The 20,675-nt window shown below is 40.3% G+C and overlaps 1 protein-coding gene across 6 annotated transcripts in view; it reads left to right on the forward strand.

Moving 5' to 3' along the window:
- Positions 1–20,675, forward strand: part of PEX10 (peroxin 10) — a 273,167-nt gene that overhangs the window by 17,146 nt on the left and 235,346 nt on the right. For 2 of the 6 annotated variants that reach the window (XM_089459016.1, XM_089459012.1), the window contains exon 1: positions 20,390–20,514. The exons of 2 other annotated variants lie outside the window; for them this stretch is intronic. In XM_089459016.1, coding sequence (XP_089315142.1) covers positions 20,453–20,514 — 62 coding nt within the window. In that variant the 5' untranslated portion in view covers positions 20,390–20,452. Of the gene's footprint in view, positions 1–20,376; positions 20,515–20,675 lie in introns of those variants that run through there. 2 more of the 6 variants (XM_089459017.1, XM_089459015.1) reach the window with 2 other exon arrangements.

Here is a 20,675-nt window from a genome sequence, read left to right on the forward strand (position 1 = left end):
ATTTATTCTCAGACTTTGCTAAAAATGTAACCAAGACACAAGTTGTGACTTCAATCACTAAATTGATGTCTCTGTTATTCCTTTGATAGCAGGTGTATCAAGCTCCAATTTCTTGGTGCTTGACCATGTTATGTAATCTTTTCCACGATCAGTATACTTCATAGAGTGAGGTCAACATGTATTTGAGAGAACATCTGCAATGTATATATTTTGTGCCATTGTTGAAAACCGAGTCATTGTTATGCGCTTCACTGTAGAGCTAAATGATCCATTTTGATGTTAGAGTTATATGATCCATAAAATTATGCGATCCAAAATATATAATATATATTGAGCCTGTTGAAATATGTAACTAGGTTCAGTCTTCATAATGACATAAGTAACCATGATTTTATGTATTTAATGAAAAGAGAAAAATAAATTTATTCTTGTTGTTCTTGAGGCATGGGTTTTATGCTCAAGGGAAATTTATTTTTAGGTCAAGCACCCATTGAGTGCTTCTGGAGCTTTTTATTTAGTCTACAAGTCAATTAGGACGACCCATTTGGGCATGTTACATATTGTAAAAATAATTTATTTGAGTCAAAATAAAGTCAAAAGACCCTTTAAGACCTCATCATGGTACAAAGATCAAGTTGGCCTACATGAAGGGACAAGTCGGCTTAAAGATAGCAATTTGTACCCCTCACAAGCCTATAAATGAGGAACTCGACTTCGTTTGGAGACTCACTTAAGCAAGTTCAATCTTGTCAAGATAGAAGCGAGAAAAGGATGAAAAAGAAGGAGAAGAACTAGATTGAAGTTTTTGGGCCTCTCTCTCTCGTGTTAGGGTTTCTACATTGGTGGGTAGAAGAATTTGTTGGGCAGAAGAATTTGAAGAATTTTCTGGACAAAAAAATTTGTTGGGCAGAAGAATTTGCTGGGTAGGTCAAAGTTGCAGAAGAATTTGCTAGGCAGCCCGATGTTGCAGAATAATTTGTTGGGCAGGTCGAATTTCTAGAAGAATCTGCTGGGTGAGTTGAAATTGCAAAAGTTGCTAGAAGCATGGTTTGACTTGGTCTTGGAGGGTCTTGGTCAAGGGTCATAGGTCTTGGAATTCGTTAATTGAAGTTCTATAAGAAGAGAAGAATTCTTGTGGGTTTTCCTCTCAGTAGGAGAGGTTTTGGCCGTGGTTGATCGCCTACATCTTGTGTCCTTTTGTCTCTTTGGTTTTTATTGTTTGGTAGCTGTTTGATGATAAAGAACACTAATAATAATCAAGTGAAGAAGAAGCTAATCAAGTAAAGTAAAAATACATCACAAGCAGTTATCAAAGTAAGAGAAATCACCTGATCTAGCTACCCCTAGATTTCTCAAGATGGTATCAGAGCTAAGGTGACAAGACATGGAAATGCAACTTAAAGAAGGACACTCAAGGGCCGAAGCACTAGAAAAGCATCTAAGAAGCATAAAAAAGGAGAAGTGAAGCATCTTAGATATGTTTTTGGGCTATATTCCTCCACACATGCTAAGATTAGGGCATTATCTTGCAACATAAAATTCTGAAGTATAAGCTACTCCAAGAGAGCCGAAGTTTTGGGGCAAAATAAGTCTCCCTTGCAAGTTGAATTAATAAGAAGAAGATTCCACCTCAAGTGAAGGAGAAAGGAGACAAATCCATCCATCTTCTAGTCACACATATGAACTAGGGTTTCTGTAGAAGAAGCCAACATTATAGTCTTGCAACAAGAAGTCGAAAATCTGAAGAAGGGCCAAAATTTGAAGTTGTAAGTTTGACAAGCATCACTGGAAGGAACTATGTTAAATTATAGTATGTTCTATGCTTAGAGAAGTTTACTTTTTTTCTTCTTATTAGCCACAAATTAGCAATCACATATACATTAAGTAAAGTGCAGATAGAACATTAAACGATCAACAAAAAAAAAGCCAAGACAAGAGACACAAGATGTGGTGGCTAGCCAGGGACAAACCCCAATGCGGGGAAACCCTTTGATCTAATCTTCTTTTATCTTCAATAGTTCAGCAGAGATAAATAGTACAAAATCAGAATTCTGTAATTTTATATCAGTAGCAGCAAACCCTAGATTAGCAAAGTCAAACTTGGTCAAACGAGCTGAAATTGACCTCCAATATTCTTGGTTAATTTTCGGTCAAGTAGCCCTCGAACAGCCTGAAGAAACAACCCTTGAACAACCCCAAAAACACAGTCAAACTGCTGTTGATTGAAGTCAACCTGCTGCCCAAAACTAGGGTAGTCAACGCTGGTCAAACCTGTGGACAGATTGCCTCGATTTTTGTGCCAAAATCTGCGGCCTGCCTAGGAGAGGCAGCCACACCAAAACCGCACCCTTGATGAGTCAACGCTTGGTCAATGCAGGTCAAAGAGACCTTCAACAATTTCTGCGTCCTCCTTGCCCTAATGCGTCCTCCTTCTTCCCACGTGTGAGCTGCTCCTTGTATAACCCAAAGCTGAGGGGAGAGAGAGAAGAATGAGTGAGATAAGATGATGAGAAAATGAATCAACCTCTCTTGTATTTATGTGATATGTGCCACACATTTAACTGCTGTCAACCTTGACAATTTGTCAAGTAAATACGAATAAATTCATATCTCCATAAATACTCGTCGGAATCGGATGATCTTTAGATCAATCCTACACCTCTTGATAGGAGTAATCTAGGAAAAATATCAGCTGCCATAAATGAGGTGACCCACATGGAGTTTGGCCGTAGTTGCCAATTATGACACTCCCTCTCAACTAGGGAGAACTCCATCTGCAATCCGTCTGATCGTCGCTACTGTCCTAGCCATCAAATGCACTGCCTTGCACTGCTTGGCCCTGCTTTGCTCTGCTCGAACTATGAAGAAGAAGAAATGATCGAGGATGTATCATACCATCCTCCACTGACCCGAAGTCAGTCTCAGAGTGTGTCATACCACTCTCACTGATCCCAGATCAGTATCATTGATCCCAGATCAATGGAGGTCATCCTAGCATAGGGAGTACGGTAGATACAACGATGCGTCCATCGATAGTACTACTAATGGTCCCTAACCCCATTTCCCTACTCATTGATCAGATGAGAGGTACTTCCCATGAGTCCCAGACTGCATGGGTAGGATGCCTCGACAGGAGAACTAATCATCCTGTCCACAGGAGAACGAATCATCCTATCCAACAGTCGCCACAGAGAACTAATCATCCTGGCCCACAAGAGAACTAATCATCCTGTTCCACAGTTGCCACGGAGAACTAATCATCCTGGCCCACAGGAGAACTAATCATCCTGTCCTACAGTCACCACGGGGTGTCACAGGGGAAGGTTGAACCTTTCACCCTATACATAGTGCACCACCAAGGGATGGTGAGTCGCCCTGTGGTCACATGTCGCTCTAAGAAGTACCTTGCGCCCCCTGGAGCTCCTAGAGCTCAATACATCATACTCGAACCTCATAAGGGGGTCTCTGAACGACACCAAGTCGTTCTCGGAAAGTCAAGAATTTGAACTTTCCCAAGGGCTTTGTCAAAATATCGGCGACTTGTTCATCTGTATCGATATGTTGGAGCCTTATTGCTCCCCGCTGCACCATATCCCGAATATAGTGGTACTTGATATCGATATGCTTGGAGCGATCATGAAATACGAGATTCTCCGATAAACAAATCCCGCTCTGGTTGTCACACAGGATCACGGTGGCATCCAATGTAAATCCAAACTGCTTGCTGAAGAACTTTCACAACCAGACCTCCTCGCAAGAGGCCATACTAGCAACAATATACTCTGCATCGACGGTGCTCAAAGCCACTGACTTCTGCTTTTTGCTCATCCAGGATGTTGAGGCAGATCCCAAAGAGAAATAGCACCCGGAAGTGCTCTTTCGGTCCACCACACTGCCTACCCAATCAGCATCAGTATATCCATGTAGTCTCACATCTTCGGCAGTGTATCTCAACCCATGAGTGATTGTGCCACGAAGATATCTCAACAGATTCTTGGCACCAATCCAATGTGAGTGGTGAGGCTCAACGAAATGTTGACTCAACGTGTTGACTGCAAAACATATATCCAGGCGAGATTTCACTAAGAACATCAATGCTCCGATGAGTTGAGGATACTTGGTAGTATTTCGTAAAACGGGTCTAGCAACACTACCGCTTAGCTTCTTGAAGTCAAGCTCCATCGGGGTTGTCATGGGCTTGCAGTGCACCATACCGAATCTCTCCAATATCTTCACTACATATTTTCCTTGAGATAGAAAAATCTCCCCTGGCTTCTGCCAGACTTCTAGTCCTAGGAAATAGTGCATCAGTCCTAGATCCTTCATCTCAAATTCAGAAGCCAACTCCCTCTTACATTTGTGAATGAGAGGGTCTGCACTTGTTAGAAAGTGGTCGTCAACGTACAACACCGGTATGAGAGGATTGTCATCTTCAACCTTAAAGTAAAGGTTAGGGTCAACTTCACTCCTAGTGAATCCCAACTTCATCAAGTAGCTATCGATCCTCTCATACCACGCTCGGGGTGTTTACTTCAACCCATAGAGGGCCTTCTTCTACCTGCACACATGAGATTCTCGATCATGAATCTCAAATCCTTCGGGTTGCTCCACATAGACCTCTTCTTTGATCGAACCATGCAAGAACGCAGTCTTGACATCCATCTGATGTAGGTTCCATCCTTGCGAAGCAACAAGGGCTATGATCGAGCCGATGGTGGTATATTGGGAAACAGGTGAAAATATCTCGTCATAGTCTATACCTTCCTTCTGAGAGAAGCCACAAGCGACAAAACGAGCCTTATACTTTTCCGTACTTCCATCAACTGCATGCTTTATCTTGTAGAGCCATTTCGAAATGACAACTGCTTTGTCTTGGGTCTGGGGACCACATCCCAAACATCGTTTTTCATGATGGACTCGTATTCCTCAGTCATAGCATCCTTCCATACTTGATGCTTGACAGTTTCTGCGAATGACGAAGGCTCATTTTGGATGATCGTGCTCATGATGGTCAAGTATCCCTGATATCTGCTCGGCTTCTTACTTTCCCGGAAGGTTCCCCTGGGTGCTATGTGCCCTTTAGCATCATCAAGTGTCCCCCTAAGCCATGAAGGCCTCTTCCTAGAAGAGGAAGGCTCTTGCGGAGGGGGATCAATAGGATCCATAGGTTCTTCCACATCGGGCATCGTCTCATCTTCCTTTTCCTTTGGTTCCATGGTGTCAGCGTCTTTAGATCCCCTTTGAGTAGGAAGATTGTCAACTTTGCTAAGAGCCATATATTCATCAAAGGTGACATCATGGCTAATCTCGATTTCCCTTTGACTAGCCACATAGATTCTATAGCCTTTAGTGTTTTCGCTATAGCCCACGAAGATTCCTTTCTTTCTCGATGCACCCAATTTATTCCTCTTCTCCTTTGGGACATGAAAATATATCGATCTTCCAAATTTTTTAAAATGAGATACGTCAGGTTTCTTACCAGTGAACATTTCTTCGGGATTCTTAGAACCCAATGCTTGATGAGGGCATCGATTTTGCACATATACGGCGGTATTCGCAGCTTCGGCCCATAGAAACTTCAGAAGTCTTTGATCGTGAAGCATAACACGGACGACTTCCACAATCGTACGATTCTTCCTTTGCGCCACACCATTCTGCTTAGGAGTATATGGTGTTGTAGTCTCCCTCTTAATGCTAGCCTCTTTGGAAAAGTCATGGAACTCATTGGATTCATACTCAGTCCCATTATCAGTCCTTAAGTTCTTGATCTTCTTTTTAGTTTGATTCTTGATCAAGGCTTTGAAGTGACGAAACCAAGTGAACACTTCATCCTTCTTTTTCAAGAAGTATATTCAAGTCTTGCGAGAATAATCATCTGTAAAATTGAGGTAATATAAATATCCTCCCAAAGAGTTCACAAGCATCATACCAGATATGTTTGAGTGAACCAACTGCAATATATCGGAGGTCTTGCTTTGGCTTGAGGGGAATGGTCTTCTTTTGAGCTTTCCTTCGGCACATCTAGGACATATACCTTCTTGCTCTACTCGGAACTCGGGCATCCCTGTCACCATTTGTCTTGCAATGGGTAGAGCTTTATAATGAAGGTGAGCAAACCTCTGATGCCATAGTTCGGACTGAAGTGATGTGTCAGAAGACATGACACCTAGCGGACTTCCTTCGACCTGATATAATGAATCGACTCGAAACCCAAGAGTGAAAGCTTCCTTAAAATTCTTTTTCCATACATGTACATTGCCATCGATGAAGGTTACCTTGTAGGCTTTGTCCTCCATTGCCGAAACGGACACCAGGTTCTTTTTGAGATCAGGTACATATAGGACTTCTTGCAAATGAATTGTATTACCCTAATTCAATTGAAAAGTGACATTCCCTACGCCTTTCACAGGATATTTTGCGTTGTCCCCAAGAACAATTTCTAAGTTGGTCTCCTTTTCTATCAGATTGGAGAGAGCTTCTTTGTAACCAGTGAAGTGTCTTGAGGCACCACTATCAATAAGCCAATTTCCCAGCGAGTCCGGTGGAGCAGTAGTAGAGAGGGCCGCTGGTAGACAATATTCATCTTGCTTACTGTTAACAACATTAGATTCATACTTGGAGTTTCTTGCCTTCTTGAAGGGTTGTCCTCCAAGACATTTCTTTTACCTCTGCCATTGGACCTGCCATTCCTTTGATTGCCTTGAGAGTGATTTTGGTCATCGTCGTGGTGTGAGTCCCTTTTATCAGGGCACTCCCTCACATAGTGGCCCATTTTGTTGCAATTGTAACATCTACGTTTTCTTCCACCCTTAAGTCCAACCTTTCCTTTAGATTTAGCCCCAGAATTGTTTCTTCTTTTAACATGAGAAGAAAAGGCAGAGGGATGGCCTTTAAGTGCGGGCATTTCTTGCTCTTCCATCCTTGTCTATTCTTGAATACATCTAGCCATCAATTCCTCAAATCCTGGGATGACATTGTTGTTGAGAAGAGTAGTCCTGAATATATACCATTCAGGGGGCAGTCCTCCAAGAGTTGTGATAGTCATTTCCCTGTCAGGAACTACTTCCCCAATAGATAGGAGATCATTCTTGATCTCAGTGATCCTTAAGAAATATGCTTGCATACTCTCATCTTTCCCTTCTTAATTTCCTTCAGCTTATTTCTAAGGAACAGAACTTGATTTGCATCATTAGCTTTAAATAAACTCATCTGTCTGTCGTAGATATCCTTGGAGGTTGTCAGCTCGGAAACATAGGCCACCAGGTGCTTATCGATAGAGTCCCGGATGATCTTCTTTGCTTTCATTTCTCCCTTGGACCACTTGCTTTTGGTAGCAGCGGATGCATTTGATGGAGGCGCAACAACACTTCCTGACCTTCTAAAGTTAGATCGAGAGACATCTTCCATCTGTGATAGTCAGACTTCTCACGGAGCTTGTCTTCGGCAGGGAAGAGTGTTGAGGACCCCATGAAGTTTTTAGGATAGCCTTGCCAACCTTCTCTTCGGTGATTGCTCTTGCTCTTGCTCTTGGTTGGGCTTTGTCTTCACCTTAGCTCCAATACCATGTTAAATTATGGTATGTTCTATGCTTAGAGAAGTTTACTTCTTTTCTTCTTATTAGCCACAGATTAGCAATCACATATACATTAAGTAAAGTGCAGATAGAACATCAAATGATCAACAAAAAACAAACCAAGACAAGAGATACAAGGTGTGGTGGCTAGCTAGGGACAAACCCCAATGCGGGGAAACCCTTTGATCAAATCTTCAATAGTTCAGCAGAGATAAATAGTACAAAATCAGAATTCTGTAATTTTATATCAACAGCAGCAAACCTTAGATCAGCAAAGTCAAACTTGGTCAAACGAGTTGAAATTGACCTCCAATATGCTTGGACAATTTCCGGTAAAGTAGCCCTTGAACAGCTTGAAGAAACAACCCATTAACAACCCCAAAAACACAGTCAAATTGTTATTGACTGAAGTCAACATGCTGCCCAAAACTAGGGTAGTCAACGTTGGTCAAACCTGTGGACGGATTGCCTCGATTTTTGTGCCGAAATCTGCGGCCTGCCTAGGAGAGGTAGCCACACCAAAACCGCACCCTTGATGAGTCAACGCTTGGTCAACTCAGGTCAAAGAGACCTTCAGCAGTATCTGCGTCATCCTTTTCAGCGTCGTCCTTGCCCTAATGCGTCCTCCTTCTTCCCACGTGTGAGCTGCTCCTTGTATAACCCAAAGCTAAGGAGAGAGAGAGAAGAATGAGTGAGATGAGATGACGAGAAAATGAATCAAGTTCTCTTGTATTTATATGATTCACTGGGCATGTGTGCCACACATTTAACTACTGGCCGACCTTGACAATTTGTCAAGTAAATACAAATAAATTCATATCTCCTTAAATACTTGTCGGAATCGGATGATCTTTAGATCAATCCTACACCTCTTGACAGGAGGAATCTAGGAAAAATATCAGCTGCCATAAATGAGGTGACCCACTTGGAGTTTGGCCCTAGTTGCCAATTTTAACAAACTAAGAAGACCTCAAAATCCTAGCTCATCCATAGAAGAACTACACATTGAAGCATCTAAAAGTCTCTACATTCTAGAGAAGCAGGAAGAAACGTAATCATCATCATCAAGGAATCAAGGTGATCTCCCTCTCGTTGAAGGATCACTTTTGAAGGAAGACATCTTCATCAAGAAGACATCTTCTATCATCATCAAAATCAATAAGACATCAAGTTGAAGATATTAACATCAAGGAGCATCTTCACTTGACAAGTAAGTATCTTTATATCTATATTTGAATCTATCAAAATGACTTCATTTTTCAAGGAGAGCAACAAATTGGTTGGGTTGTCAAACTTTCTTGCATGGAAGAAGAGGATAGATTTGATCCTCATAGAAAATGAAGTCGTTGAGCATGTTAAGGGTTCTGTCACTAAACCTCCAAAGGAAGAAGCTCAAGCTCTAGCTGAATACATGAAAAGGGAAATAAGGGCTCAAAGAATCCTTATGTAGCAAAATTGGAAAAGTCAAAAGACATCTATGACAAACTAGTGGAATTATTCTTCGTAAGTACTACAAGAGAAGTGATATCATTGAGAATCGAGCTCTACAAGATGATGATATCAAAGGAAGAAGGAATAGCCTCATACTTCATGAGGGTGTCAGAAATACGAGACCAACTGCAAGAGTTGGGGGAAATCATGAGAAATGACCACTGTGGTACTAAATACACTACTTGATGGATGGGACAACTTCATATCAAGCATTTTTGGAAAGAAGGAAGCCACCTCATTTAGTGAACTCTGGTCATTGTGTAAAATTGAAGTAAACTAGGTTAAAAGCAAAAAGCGATGTGGGACTAGGTGAATAAGTTCAAGCATTTGTTGCCATGTCTAAAAGAAAAGGGAAGGTTTGAAACAAAAATTTGGTCCTCAGAAAAAGAAGAAGGATATGTCGAAGATCCAATGCTATGGTTGTTAGGAATATGGGCATCACAAGAGAGATTGTCCAAAATTCAAGAAGGACAACAAGAGGAAAGAAAGAAATAAAGCTCATATCACCAAAGAAGTGGAAGAACCCGATGAGAAGAAATCCAAAGGGATAGATCTTCACTATTAGGGTTCCTCCAATGCATAGCAAGGAGAAGTAGGAGGTGAAAAGACCTCTACCATGGCAGTCAAGATGAGAAGCATTATGACTAAATGCATCTTAGTAGAAGATGGCATCATATTAGAAGCATACTGTTAAAACAAGAGCTCATTAGAAAAGCTTGAAAGGATAGCTGATGTAGAAGTCTACATGATTGTAGCAGTCATCATAGAAAGGAAGTAGCTCTTGGTAACCTCATTGAAAGCATAAGTAGTACTTATGGGAAAAGAAAAGTCATCTAGCATAGAAAGAACTCATCATGTATCATCATCATTAGGAAGGAGCATTTGCAGGATGAGGATAATCAAGATCCTTCGTTGGAATCTTCATTAGAAGGTTCACCTCTCTTGGAAGAAGCAAGTGTCTCGTTGAGAATTCCATCTTGTATGGGATTCATGGGATGATGGTATGATGACAAAGGAGTACAAGTCAATATGGTTGAAGTACTTTCAATCAAAGAAGTTGCTGAAGGAAGTCTAGATGACCAAAAAGAAGAAATGAGGTATGTATGCATGTATTTTGAGTCATGTCATCATATAGTTGCAGATAACATGGATGAATGCTCTACCTCATGAGCATGATCGAAGAAAAGGGATCTCTTTCGTTGGAAAGATGCATGAAGGCATGGTTCACATATTGACAAGATGAAATCAACATAATATGAGGTGGTTGACAAAGATGAAGGAACTTTAGATGGATGTTCCTGAGGAGCAATATGTGAAGAAAGAAAGAAGAGATCGTGAAAGTTGCAACTAAGGTCACAAGGAATCAACATCCAATGAATCTGATGTGACATCTCCATGGGAAAGGTATGAAGACCTTGATAAAGTTTGAAAAGGAAGAAGACCCTTGACATTGAAAGTATTGAAGATATGTTTATGAATATGCAGGATGTGGACGTTTCTGGCAGCAAATATCATGATGAAAGGCCATCACAAAAGGTAATTTTGATTTGATGTTCATTTTTGGTTTTTGAATAACATCTGGATGGGTTAATGCAGGGCTACCGGAAAAAGAGTTGTGGATGTCACCTACAACTAACACTCATGTGGTGGGATGGAAGATCCTAAAGGAAACATGATGTGGTAGAGGTAGCTATATGAAGGAAAGCCAGGTGTGGACTAGAAAATCACTTTTCGATAACGGGAAGGTTGACATGACTGACTTGAGGAAAGTGATGGATGGCTGATGTCCTACAAGATGAAGGCTCCATAATAATGAAGATAAATTCATGACATCGAATGAAGGAGCTCTACAAGCAGCTTAAGGTCCCATGATCTCCACCAAAGAAGAGATAAATGCTACTGGAAATAGGTCCCTATTTAAGAGGGAGCCTGGAAGCAAGTTTTTGGTAAAGAAGAAACTTGGAAAGCAAGTCCCTAGCTAAGTGGGAGCTTGGGCAAGTCCCTGGTTGAGAGGCAACTTGGGTACATTCCTTTTATAGGAATGTGTATATCCTCCCTATTTGAGAGGGAGAGATAGGCACATCATTCTTTTCTTCACTTCGGAAGAAAGAATGGAGGATTGGGTAAGCATCTGGCATTTGATACTCTTTAAGGATGTGGTAAGGCATCCAAGATAAGAGTAGTCGTAGAGGATCAAGATTCTTGAGGATTGGGAGTCCAAGATAAGAGTAGTCCGGGAAGAACATACCCTGCGAACACCCGGGGTGAGTATGTTCCTTGAGAGAGTGATGAAGGTGTCTATAAATCATTGGTCTCACCAACATTGTGCTCTAATCTTGGGGAGAGATAGAGATGCTAATCAAGGCCTTGCTATGTGACAATGCTAGATGATATGATGCTAAACAAATGGGTTACCAATCTGGCTCTTCTTTTGAGAATTCTTCAGATTGAAAATGTCCAAGTACCTTGTATGAATTATGAATACCTCCCTAGTTAAGAGGGAATGTTGAAATATGTAACTAGGTTCGGTCTTCATAATGACATATGTAATCATGATTTTATGTATTTAATGAAAAGAGAAAAATAAATTTATTCTTTTTGCTCTTGGGGCATGGGTTTCATGCTCAAGGGAAATTTATTTATAGGTCAAGCAACCATTGAGTGCTTCTAGGGCTTGTTATTTAGTCTACAAGTCAATTGAGTCATTGTCATGTATTGAAGACCCATTTGGGCATGTTACATATTGTAAAAATAATTTATTTGAGTCAAATTAAAGTCAAAAGACTCTCCAAGACCTTGTCATGGTGCAAAGATAAAGGCGGCCTAAAGATAGCAATTTGTACCCCTCACAAGCCTATAAATAAGAAAGAACTCAACCTCATTTGGAGACTCACTTAAGCAAGTTCGATCTTCTCAAGATAGAAGTTGGAAAATGATGAAAAAGGATAAGAACTAGATCGAAGTTTTTGGGTCTCTTTCCCTCTCTCATGTTAGGGTTTCTACATTTGCCGGGCAGAAGAATTTGTTGGACAAAAGAATTTGCTGGGCAGGTCGAAGTTGCAGAAGAATTTGCTGGGCAGGTCGAAGTTGCAGAATAATTTGCTGGGCAAGTCGAAATTGCAGAAGTTGCTAGAAGCATGGTTTGACTTGGTCTTGGAATTCGTCAATTGAAGTTCTATAAGAAGGTAGAATTCTTGTGGGTTTTCCTCAATTGGAGAGGTTTTGGCTTTGGCTGATCGCCTACATCTTGTGTCCTTCTGTCTCACTATTTTTTATTGTTTGGTAGCTGTTTGATGATAAAGAACACTAATAATAATCAAGTGAAAGAAGAACCTAATGAAGTAAAGTAAAAATATATCACAAGCAGTTACCAAAGTAAGAGAAATCACCTGATCTAGCTGCCTCTAGATCGCTCAACAGAGCCTAGGAAACAATGTGAGTCCTCCATAGAAAAAAACAAGATCCATAAAATATGGTGCGAGCCAAGAATGAGCCATTGTGATCTACTAGAATGCGAGTTACAGGGTTTATTAGTCGAGTCTCTGAGATTTAAAGCAATCCTCCATGGAATTAATATGATCCATACTGAATTTTTATATGAGTTACAATCATAGTTACAAAGAACGAGCCTCTGTACATGCTTCAGGATCTTAGTCACAAGTGCGAGTGTAATTTCACTGTAATATAGCTATAGCGAGAACAAAGTGCGAATGCTATAGATGTAATGATCATATAATGTGAGTCCTCTTCATGACTATTATACGAATTACAGGATACGACACATAAGGAGCCACAAAGGTATATAAGCATGTCATCAACGAGCCATTTTTGTAAGTGTATATTAGTTATAGGACTGTAATACGAGTCATCGAGCCATATATAAAGCCACAACGACATGTGAACCATGTTGAGAACAAAACCATAAAAGAGCGGCGAGCCAAAAATCGAACCATACAATACACTGTAATAATGACATTTACATCACTGTATTAATGGCATTGACATGGCAGTAACCCTGATATATGACTTGGCAATAACCCTAATGGATGACATGGCAGTAACTCTGATTGTTCTTGAAAGACAGGGACATGGGTGACTATGCTGACAAACATGTGTTGAAACTAATCATGGACTGAGACACGCTGCCAAAAACTTGATGGATACATTGATCACTGATTGAGACTGAAAATGTTGTTGGCAGGAAAAGCACATTTGGGTGTTGCTGTAGCTTGGGGTCTGCCATAATAAGTCGAAAACAAAAGTCTGTTGCTTTGGGTACAACGGAGGCAGAGTATATCACTGCTAGCATGGCTAGCTACGAGGTAGTGTGATTGAGAAATCTCCTGGGAGAGCTATTTGAGCATGTGTTGGACATGATTATGATATACTGTGATGATATGAATGAGATTCGTCTTTCAGAGAATTCCGTGTTCCTTGACGGGTCAAGCATTTTGAGATTAGATATCACTATATCCGGGATATGTTGTAGAGGGAGCAATGAGTCTCCAATATTGATGTGTTACAGAATTGAAGTAGTGAGGCTTCAACAGATGATCTAGTTGCTGATATTTTTGCCAAGACTTTGCTGAAAGGGAAGTTCTTGGTCTTCAGAGAGCAGCTTGGATTGGTAGATGTGACCCTTTAGGGAAGTGGTCATGGATGATCAAGAACACTGAAATATGCTCTTCTCCCTTGTCTGTGCTCCCAAGGAGGGAATGGAGGGAAGAGCACCTGGGGTTGAGGGATCTCTGGACAATAGGATGGTTGCGATCCTTACCCTTTGTAGTAAGTTGTATCTTGCCTATTGTCACTATTGGGTGCGTGTGATCCTTACCCTTTGTAGTAAGTCATATCTTGCCTGTTGTCACTATTGGTTGTGTGTGATCCTTACCCTTTGCAGTAAGTCGTATCTTGCCTATTGTCACTATTGGGTGTGTGTGATCCTTGTCATTTATGGCAAGTTGGGTAGCTCTCCCTATCATGTTTTGGACATGACAGAGTATACCCCAGTACGCATCCCTACCCACAAGCTGGGCTTGTTGGGATTGTTACCCATCTGGCCAATGGGTGAGGATACTTGAGATGGTTGTGATCCTTACCTCGCATTGTAAGTGGTATCTCACTCAAGTGATGGGATGCAAGTGTTCTACCACTTGAATCTTGAGGGTCAAGGTGGGAAGATCAATAGATAATGGGATGGATGTGATCCTTACCTCTCATGGTAAGTTGTATCTCGCCCATTGTCATTGGACAATAGGATGGATGTGATCCTTACCTCTCATGGCAAGTGGTATCTTGCCTATTGTCGTTAGACAATAGGATGGTTGTGATCCTTGCCTAGTAAGTTGTATCTCACCTATTGTCATTGGATATAAGGTGGCAGAATGATCTCCCCTATGATGATTCTTCTTCTTTATATAGTGACATCATTGTTCAGCGGATGATCAAAGGAGAGTCAAGTTGAAACGAGATGTGATGAGATGGATGACTTGCTGGTGCAACTGAGATGAGGTCATGAAATTCAACCTGGAGACTTGTAGGGTTTGGAGGATCTAATCTATCTCCCCTACCATCGGTTATGGATTATTCTTCTTCTATAAGATGAGATGAAATGAGATAAGACAAGATGAGACATGATGTAGCAATGACGAGACATCCAAGATGAGACTTATGATACAGATGAAAATTCCTCTCTAGTTGAGAGGGAGTGTTGAAATTTGGGCAGCTATGGGACGAATTTCCCATAGGAACCGATCTACCCCAACAAAAGCCCCAAACAAGAATTCAAATTTTTATTGATATATGGGCAAGCAATTATTAAGGAGGAATTAATTTAAAATATTATTTTGGGCAAAAGTTTGAATTATGGTTTCCCTCCAAATTTTAAGTCGGCTTAATTGAGGACTGTCCTAAAAAGGGCTAATCGTTACATCTCAACATTTTATGAATAAGAGACTCATCAATTGAGAGTATCTTCTGAGGTAATCGCAGATGGTGAGGAGAAGTTTTCTTTGATGAATTTGAGGAGACCTTTGGCCGGATTGTAAAAATTGTTCTGGGCATGTGACTTCGAATTTTTGTATGGGTTGATGGCACGTTGCACTAAGGCTCACATTCCATCACAATGTCTCGTATTTTTTCTGTGGTTCATATTGTATACATTGTGGCTCGCATTATCTATTTTTTGATTGGCATTGTGGCTTGCGTTCTTTGTGATTGCATTTCTTTGTGGGTCATTACTTTTCTCTCTGGCTCGATCCTTATCTTTGAGTTTGCATTTGTTGTTATCTATGGCCTGCATTTGTTGCTACCTGTAGATCGTGACTCGCTATGGCTCACTTCTATTCTTGTAGCTCACTTTTATTATTTGTGGCTCACATCATTGATTTGTCAAATTTTCTCAGGGTTGTATTGTTCTTTGCTTTTGATAATTGTATTTATACTTTTCATCACTACATATACATTCACCCCATATCATCATCATAACTTCAGCAATTATATAGAAAGAACAATATCATCAACAATGCAGCGAAACACTAAAAAGGAGCATCAAAAGAAAAGCATGCACACATAGAGACACCAGGATTGGTCGAAGACCAGGGCAAAATCCCACAAGAGGGAAACCCTCAATCAATTCTTCTTCTTCTATTAGATTTCAATGTTTCATCAATTGTTTAGCTGAGATACAAAGTACAATTATAGAGAGATACATCAACAACAATGTTACTGCCCACTGATTAAAATCAAAGTCATGACAATAGGGCCTCTGCATACACAAGCATTAGGGTTTCGCTTTCAATGTTGCTGGTGACAAGGTTTCTGCACATATCTCAGTGATAAAGTGATGCCTCCAATGCTCTGCACTACAACATATGATCATATCAATACATATATACTATGCCATACCAATACTTATACATGTTGCTAATAGTGCCATACATATGACTGAACTGTGATGCCAATACTGCCAATACATATGACTGCACTGTGATGTGAATCATATAACATATACTACTGTGTGTGGACAAACCATACTACTGCAGTGCCACAACCAACCATGCTGCTATAGCGCCGAGACCAACCATGCAATTATAGTGCTGAATTTGTATACTGCCAAACTGATACCGTAAACCATACTGACATTGTGGAATTTTGTATCTCGCAGAGGGATCATATATGAGACGCAAAAGTACCACTGTGATTATAGATTTTGAGGACCAATTACCATATATATATATATATATATAGCAGAGGCACCATCCATATTTAAGGAATAGTGCAATCCATAGAGATGCATGGGATGCCATATATAACTAAGTCAATGCCATACATACCATCACAGAGGACTGTGCATATCAATGCCATGTATAACTGAGAATTGATGCACACTATATCGTAGAGAAACAATTGTAATAACATACTGCCTATACAGTGAGTTAAGATCATACAGTGGTGTGAATGAGACCATATCCATTACCAATTATGCCAATACGAGAGTATAGACCTGCAAGAGCATGGAAGCGAAAGTATGGTCCCGTGGCAAAGCGAGAGTTCTGTAATACCTGCAAAGGACCTGTAGACAGAGTGGGAGCAAGATCGTAGTATAGTCTTGTATGATCCTGAACAAGAGCGAGAGTCTAATTTGATCAAGTGCGCAAGAGTATAATCTAATAGCCAATGCGAGAGATGGCCATGTAGCCAATGCCCTTCTGTTGACATTTCCACAGAAGATTCTATTCGATCTGTCTAGTGCGAGCGATAGAGTCATTACGTCAGAAGTCTGAGATCCGAGTTGCAAATGAGGGAAGGTTAGAGCCATTTTATAATTTGCTTCCAAATGAGAATAGTTGTGACCATAGGGCCAGGTCGACATGAAACTTTTGATATTGATTTTGGCGGGAGATTTATATTTCAAATAATCGTTTGCTTTTGAAATTATTTTCAAAATAAAAATTTGTGCCAAGTAATAATATCTTTACCGATTTTGAATTTCTCCTCGGGGGCTATTGGATTTCTCAAGGGAAATTCTTCTCGACACTGCCCCATATTTTAACATAATTATGTTGCTTGCATTATCTCCATGAATCATAATTCTTTGTGGATGGTTATTAAATTTTTGTGGTTCACATTTTATAATAAGTTATTGTCATATCTATGTAGCTCTTCTCGCATCTGTGGTGCTCTGGCTCGCTTTATTTTTGGTAACCCTAAACAATTTACCTGTGGCTTGCATCATTTCATGAGGATCATATCAATCTAACTGAGGCTCACATTTGTCATCTAACTATTACTTGCATATCTAACTGAGCTTGCATTGTATATCATTGTGGTTTGCTATCATCCTCTGAGACTCATTAGTTTTATGTGGTTCGCACTCAGTCTTTGCAGTTCACTGTGAATCACATCTCTTGACAACATTGCATGGCCATGATGTTCTGGTAATGACCTAGACTGTGAGACATTGATCTTATTAACCGTATGACAGTGAGTCTGTGATATATGACTGTGATAACCTTGACATGACAACTACCTTTATGACAGTATAAATATGACAGTAATCCTTTGTATGACAGTGATGGTGAAACTTGACATGACAGTAACCCTGATATATGTGACTTGGCAGTAACCCTAATGGATGACATGGCAGTAACTCTGATTGTTCGTGAAAGACAGGGACATGGCAGTGACCTTGGTAGCAGTGACTTTGATGATAGTGATGAATGATATTGACAGTGACAATGCCCTTGATATGGCAGAAACTTAGTATGGCTGTGACCCTTGATATGAAGGTGACCTTATGAGGTTCATGTATGATCCCTGGTTGGCCCTAGATGGCCTAATGTAATTGATAATGATGTCTCATGATGTTGTACTTTGTATCTCAGTTGAACTTTGATGAACATCTAATAGAAGAAGAATCTGGTTGGGTTTTGCCCTGGTCTTTGACCTAAACCCCGGTTTCTCTATTGTGTATGGTTTTCTTCTGCCGTTCCTTATTGTTCCGTTGCATTGTTGATGTTATTGTTCTTTCTACATAATTGCTAATGATGCTAAGATGTTATGGGGTGAATGTGATATGTAAAATTGTAAATGAATAAAAAGTTTGAGAATGCAATTATCTACAACAGAACAATCTAGCCCTAGAAATTAACAGGGCTGCTGCAAATACATTCCCCTAAAACTCAAGAAGTTTGGCCCAAGTATAAAAATTAGATCTCACTCTTCCTTGTTTTAAAAAAGAAATACATAATAACCATGGCTAGAGGCAAATGGTATTACATGCCCATTTATCTTTGGGGACCATTACTTTGCTACCCATGCTTTCTCAACTTTTGGGCTAGGCCAAAGGCCTGTAAACTTTCCAACTAAAGCCCTCCGAGACATAATGAGGGGTTTCCTCCTTGGCTTTGGAGATGGGAGGTCCTGTTGGGGGATGGCATCCAATTGTTGCTGTTGAGGTTGATTTTGTTTCCTTGGTATCATGGATCAAACCAGCGAGATAAAATCTTTTGTCTCTATGCCGATATCTCCCATGGTGTATGGCCTGATACTATAGCTAATGGTAATGGCCCTTCTCCTGCATTAGCCAACGACTCTAATCAGTTCCTAGAGAGAGTGAAACATAGACTGTCTAGGCCCTTATTGTGTTTCTAATCAATGAATACAGTTGCATGCCAATTGTGGTTGGTTGATAGCTAATACTCGATTCCCACCAATGATCTCCTCGCCAACGACTAGAGTTTGACTCCCACATGATGACCTCCAGGTAGCATAGGTTCCTCTTGATGATGGTAGCAAACTTAGCAACACCTAGCGTAAACCCTAGCTACATACAAAAGTGGACCTGATCATCCACGACTTAGGGTTTGTTCCTTCAAGTGTAATCCCAACTTCATTAACATAACACAAGTGTATCAACAATACTAGGTTCTCTGGAACCCATTCCCCCATGGGAATCATCACTTGGGAATTTTCAATCATCATGATTGATCTTATGATTTTGCTTCTAATTTTCTCAGTGATCTGGGGCACTGTCCAAATCAGCCCTCCGAAATAGATCCAACAAAATAAACCAAATTATGGAATGATAAACCCAAAGGAACCTTCAAGTTTGCAATGCACTTGGTAGAAAGCAATTCTAGTATGAATTTATGTCTAAAGGATTTGACTAGACTAAAGTGAAAAAAACAGTAAAACTAACTAAATGCCACTCAAAATTATTCTTTGTTGGAAAATATGGTAGCAATGGTCAGTCTTTTCATCTTGAAAAAAATGGAAATTTGAATTTTTAAATTTGCCTCCAAATTTATTAGGTCAGTTGGGCCCCTAGGAAGCACCCATTTGATCCCCACTTGAAGGCTATATAAAGGAGATCATTTCTCCTCATTTGGATACATCAACTTGGTCTCATACATCCCTGATCCAACAAAATTACAGGAGGGCTGAAATTTTAGGAGGTCGAAATTACAGGAGGCCGCCAAAATTAGGGCTGAAATTTTAGGGACTTGGATTTTGACATGGCACTTGATCATGATTTTGGTTACTGGTTTGGCTATTATTCTGCTATTTGTTATTTATGATGTATTGATGAATCTGGAAACTCTCTCTCTCTCATAAGGAATAACTTTTTCTGGGTTTTCCCCTTGTGGGTTTTGCCCTGGCTGTGTGCCTAATTTTATGTCTCTTGTCTCTTTGTTTCATGGTTACTTTACTACTCTTTCATGTTTATTAGTTGATGTTTTTCTTCTGTGTAACTGCATAAATGATATTGAATTATGTCTTGTGAAACTAACATTTAATTGATCATTGAAGTAGTTATCTGGTGAAGAAAAATGTAATTCTAGCAGGTGCCCTAGAAAAATCAACATGGTATCAGAGCGGGGGGCGAGGGGGGAGAGGGGGCTTTCAAGAGCAGCTAATCTTGATCCTTATTCTATGATTCAAATGCACTTCTGTGAGCACATCTAAGGAAAACTCGTATGACACTCCTTTATCTCTGTCTCAGATGGCAACTATGGTCTTCGTATGACATATCTTTATCTCTGTTGCAGATGGCAAGTAAGACCTTTGTGTGGCACATAACATGATCTTTGTATGACAGACATGGCACTTTTGTTTTGGATGACATATGCAGTCTCTATATGGCAGACAAACCTTCGCATGACACTTATACTTCTGTAGTAAATCTGGCATAGCACTTTTGGACAGATCTCGCTCTTGATCTTGATATTCTTGATTCACATGGCAGACAATCATCTTCATCTTGCATGGCAGACATATAATGTGTATGGCACAAGCTTAGATGGCAAACCTACTCCACGTATGATGTGTATGGCACAAGCTTAGATGGCAGACATGATCCTTGTGTAATGGCAGATATAACCTTTGATGATCTCTAGTGATGGCAAACATTGGTATGGCAGACAATTTTTGTCATATGGCATTGTATGGTATGGCATCACAATCTCTATTCTTCATATGGCATCATCCTTATATGGATGGCAAACATAACTTTTACATGGCACATAATAAATGGCAGATAGGATCCTCATATGGATATGGCACATAATATTAGTTCGTATAGCAGACATGGTTCTCGTATGATGGTAGA

This window comes from Pinus tabuliformis, chromosome 7, assembly GCF_031772625.1.
Source record: "Pinus tabuliformis cultivar Carrire ecotype Pingquan chromosome 7, CPIR1, whole genome shotgun sequence".
Lineage (NCBI taxonomy): Eukaryota > Viridiplantae > Streptophyta > Pinopsida > Pinales > Pinaceae > Pinus > Pinus tabuliformis.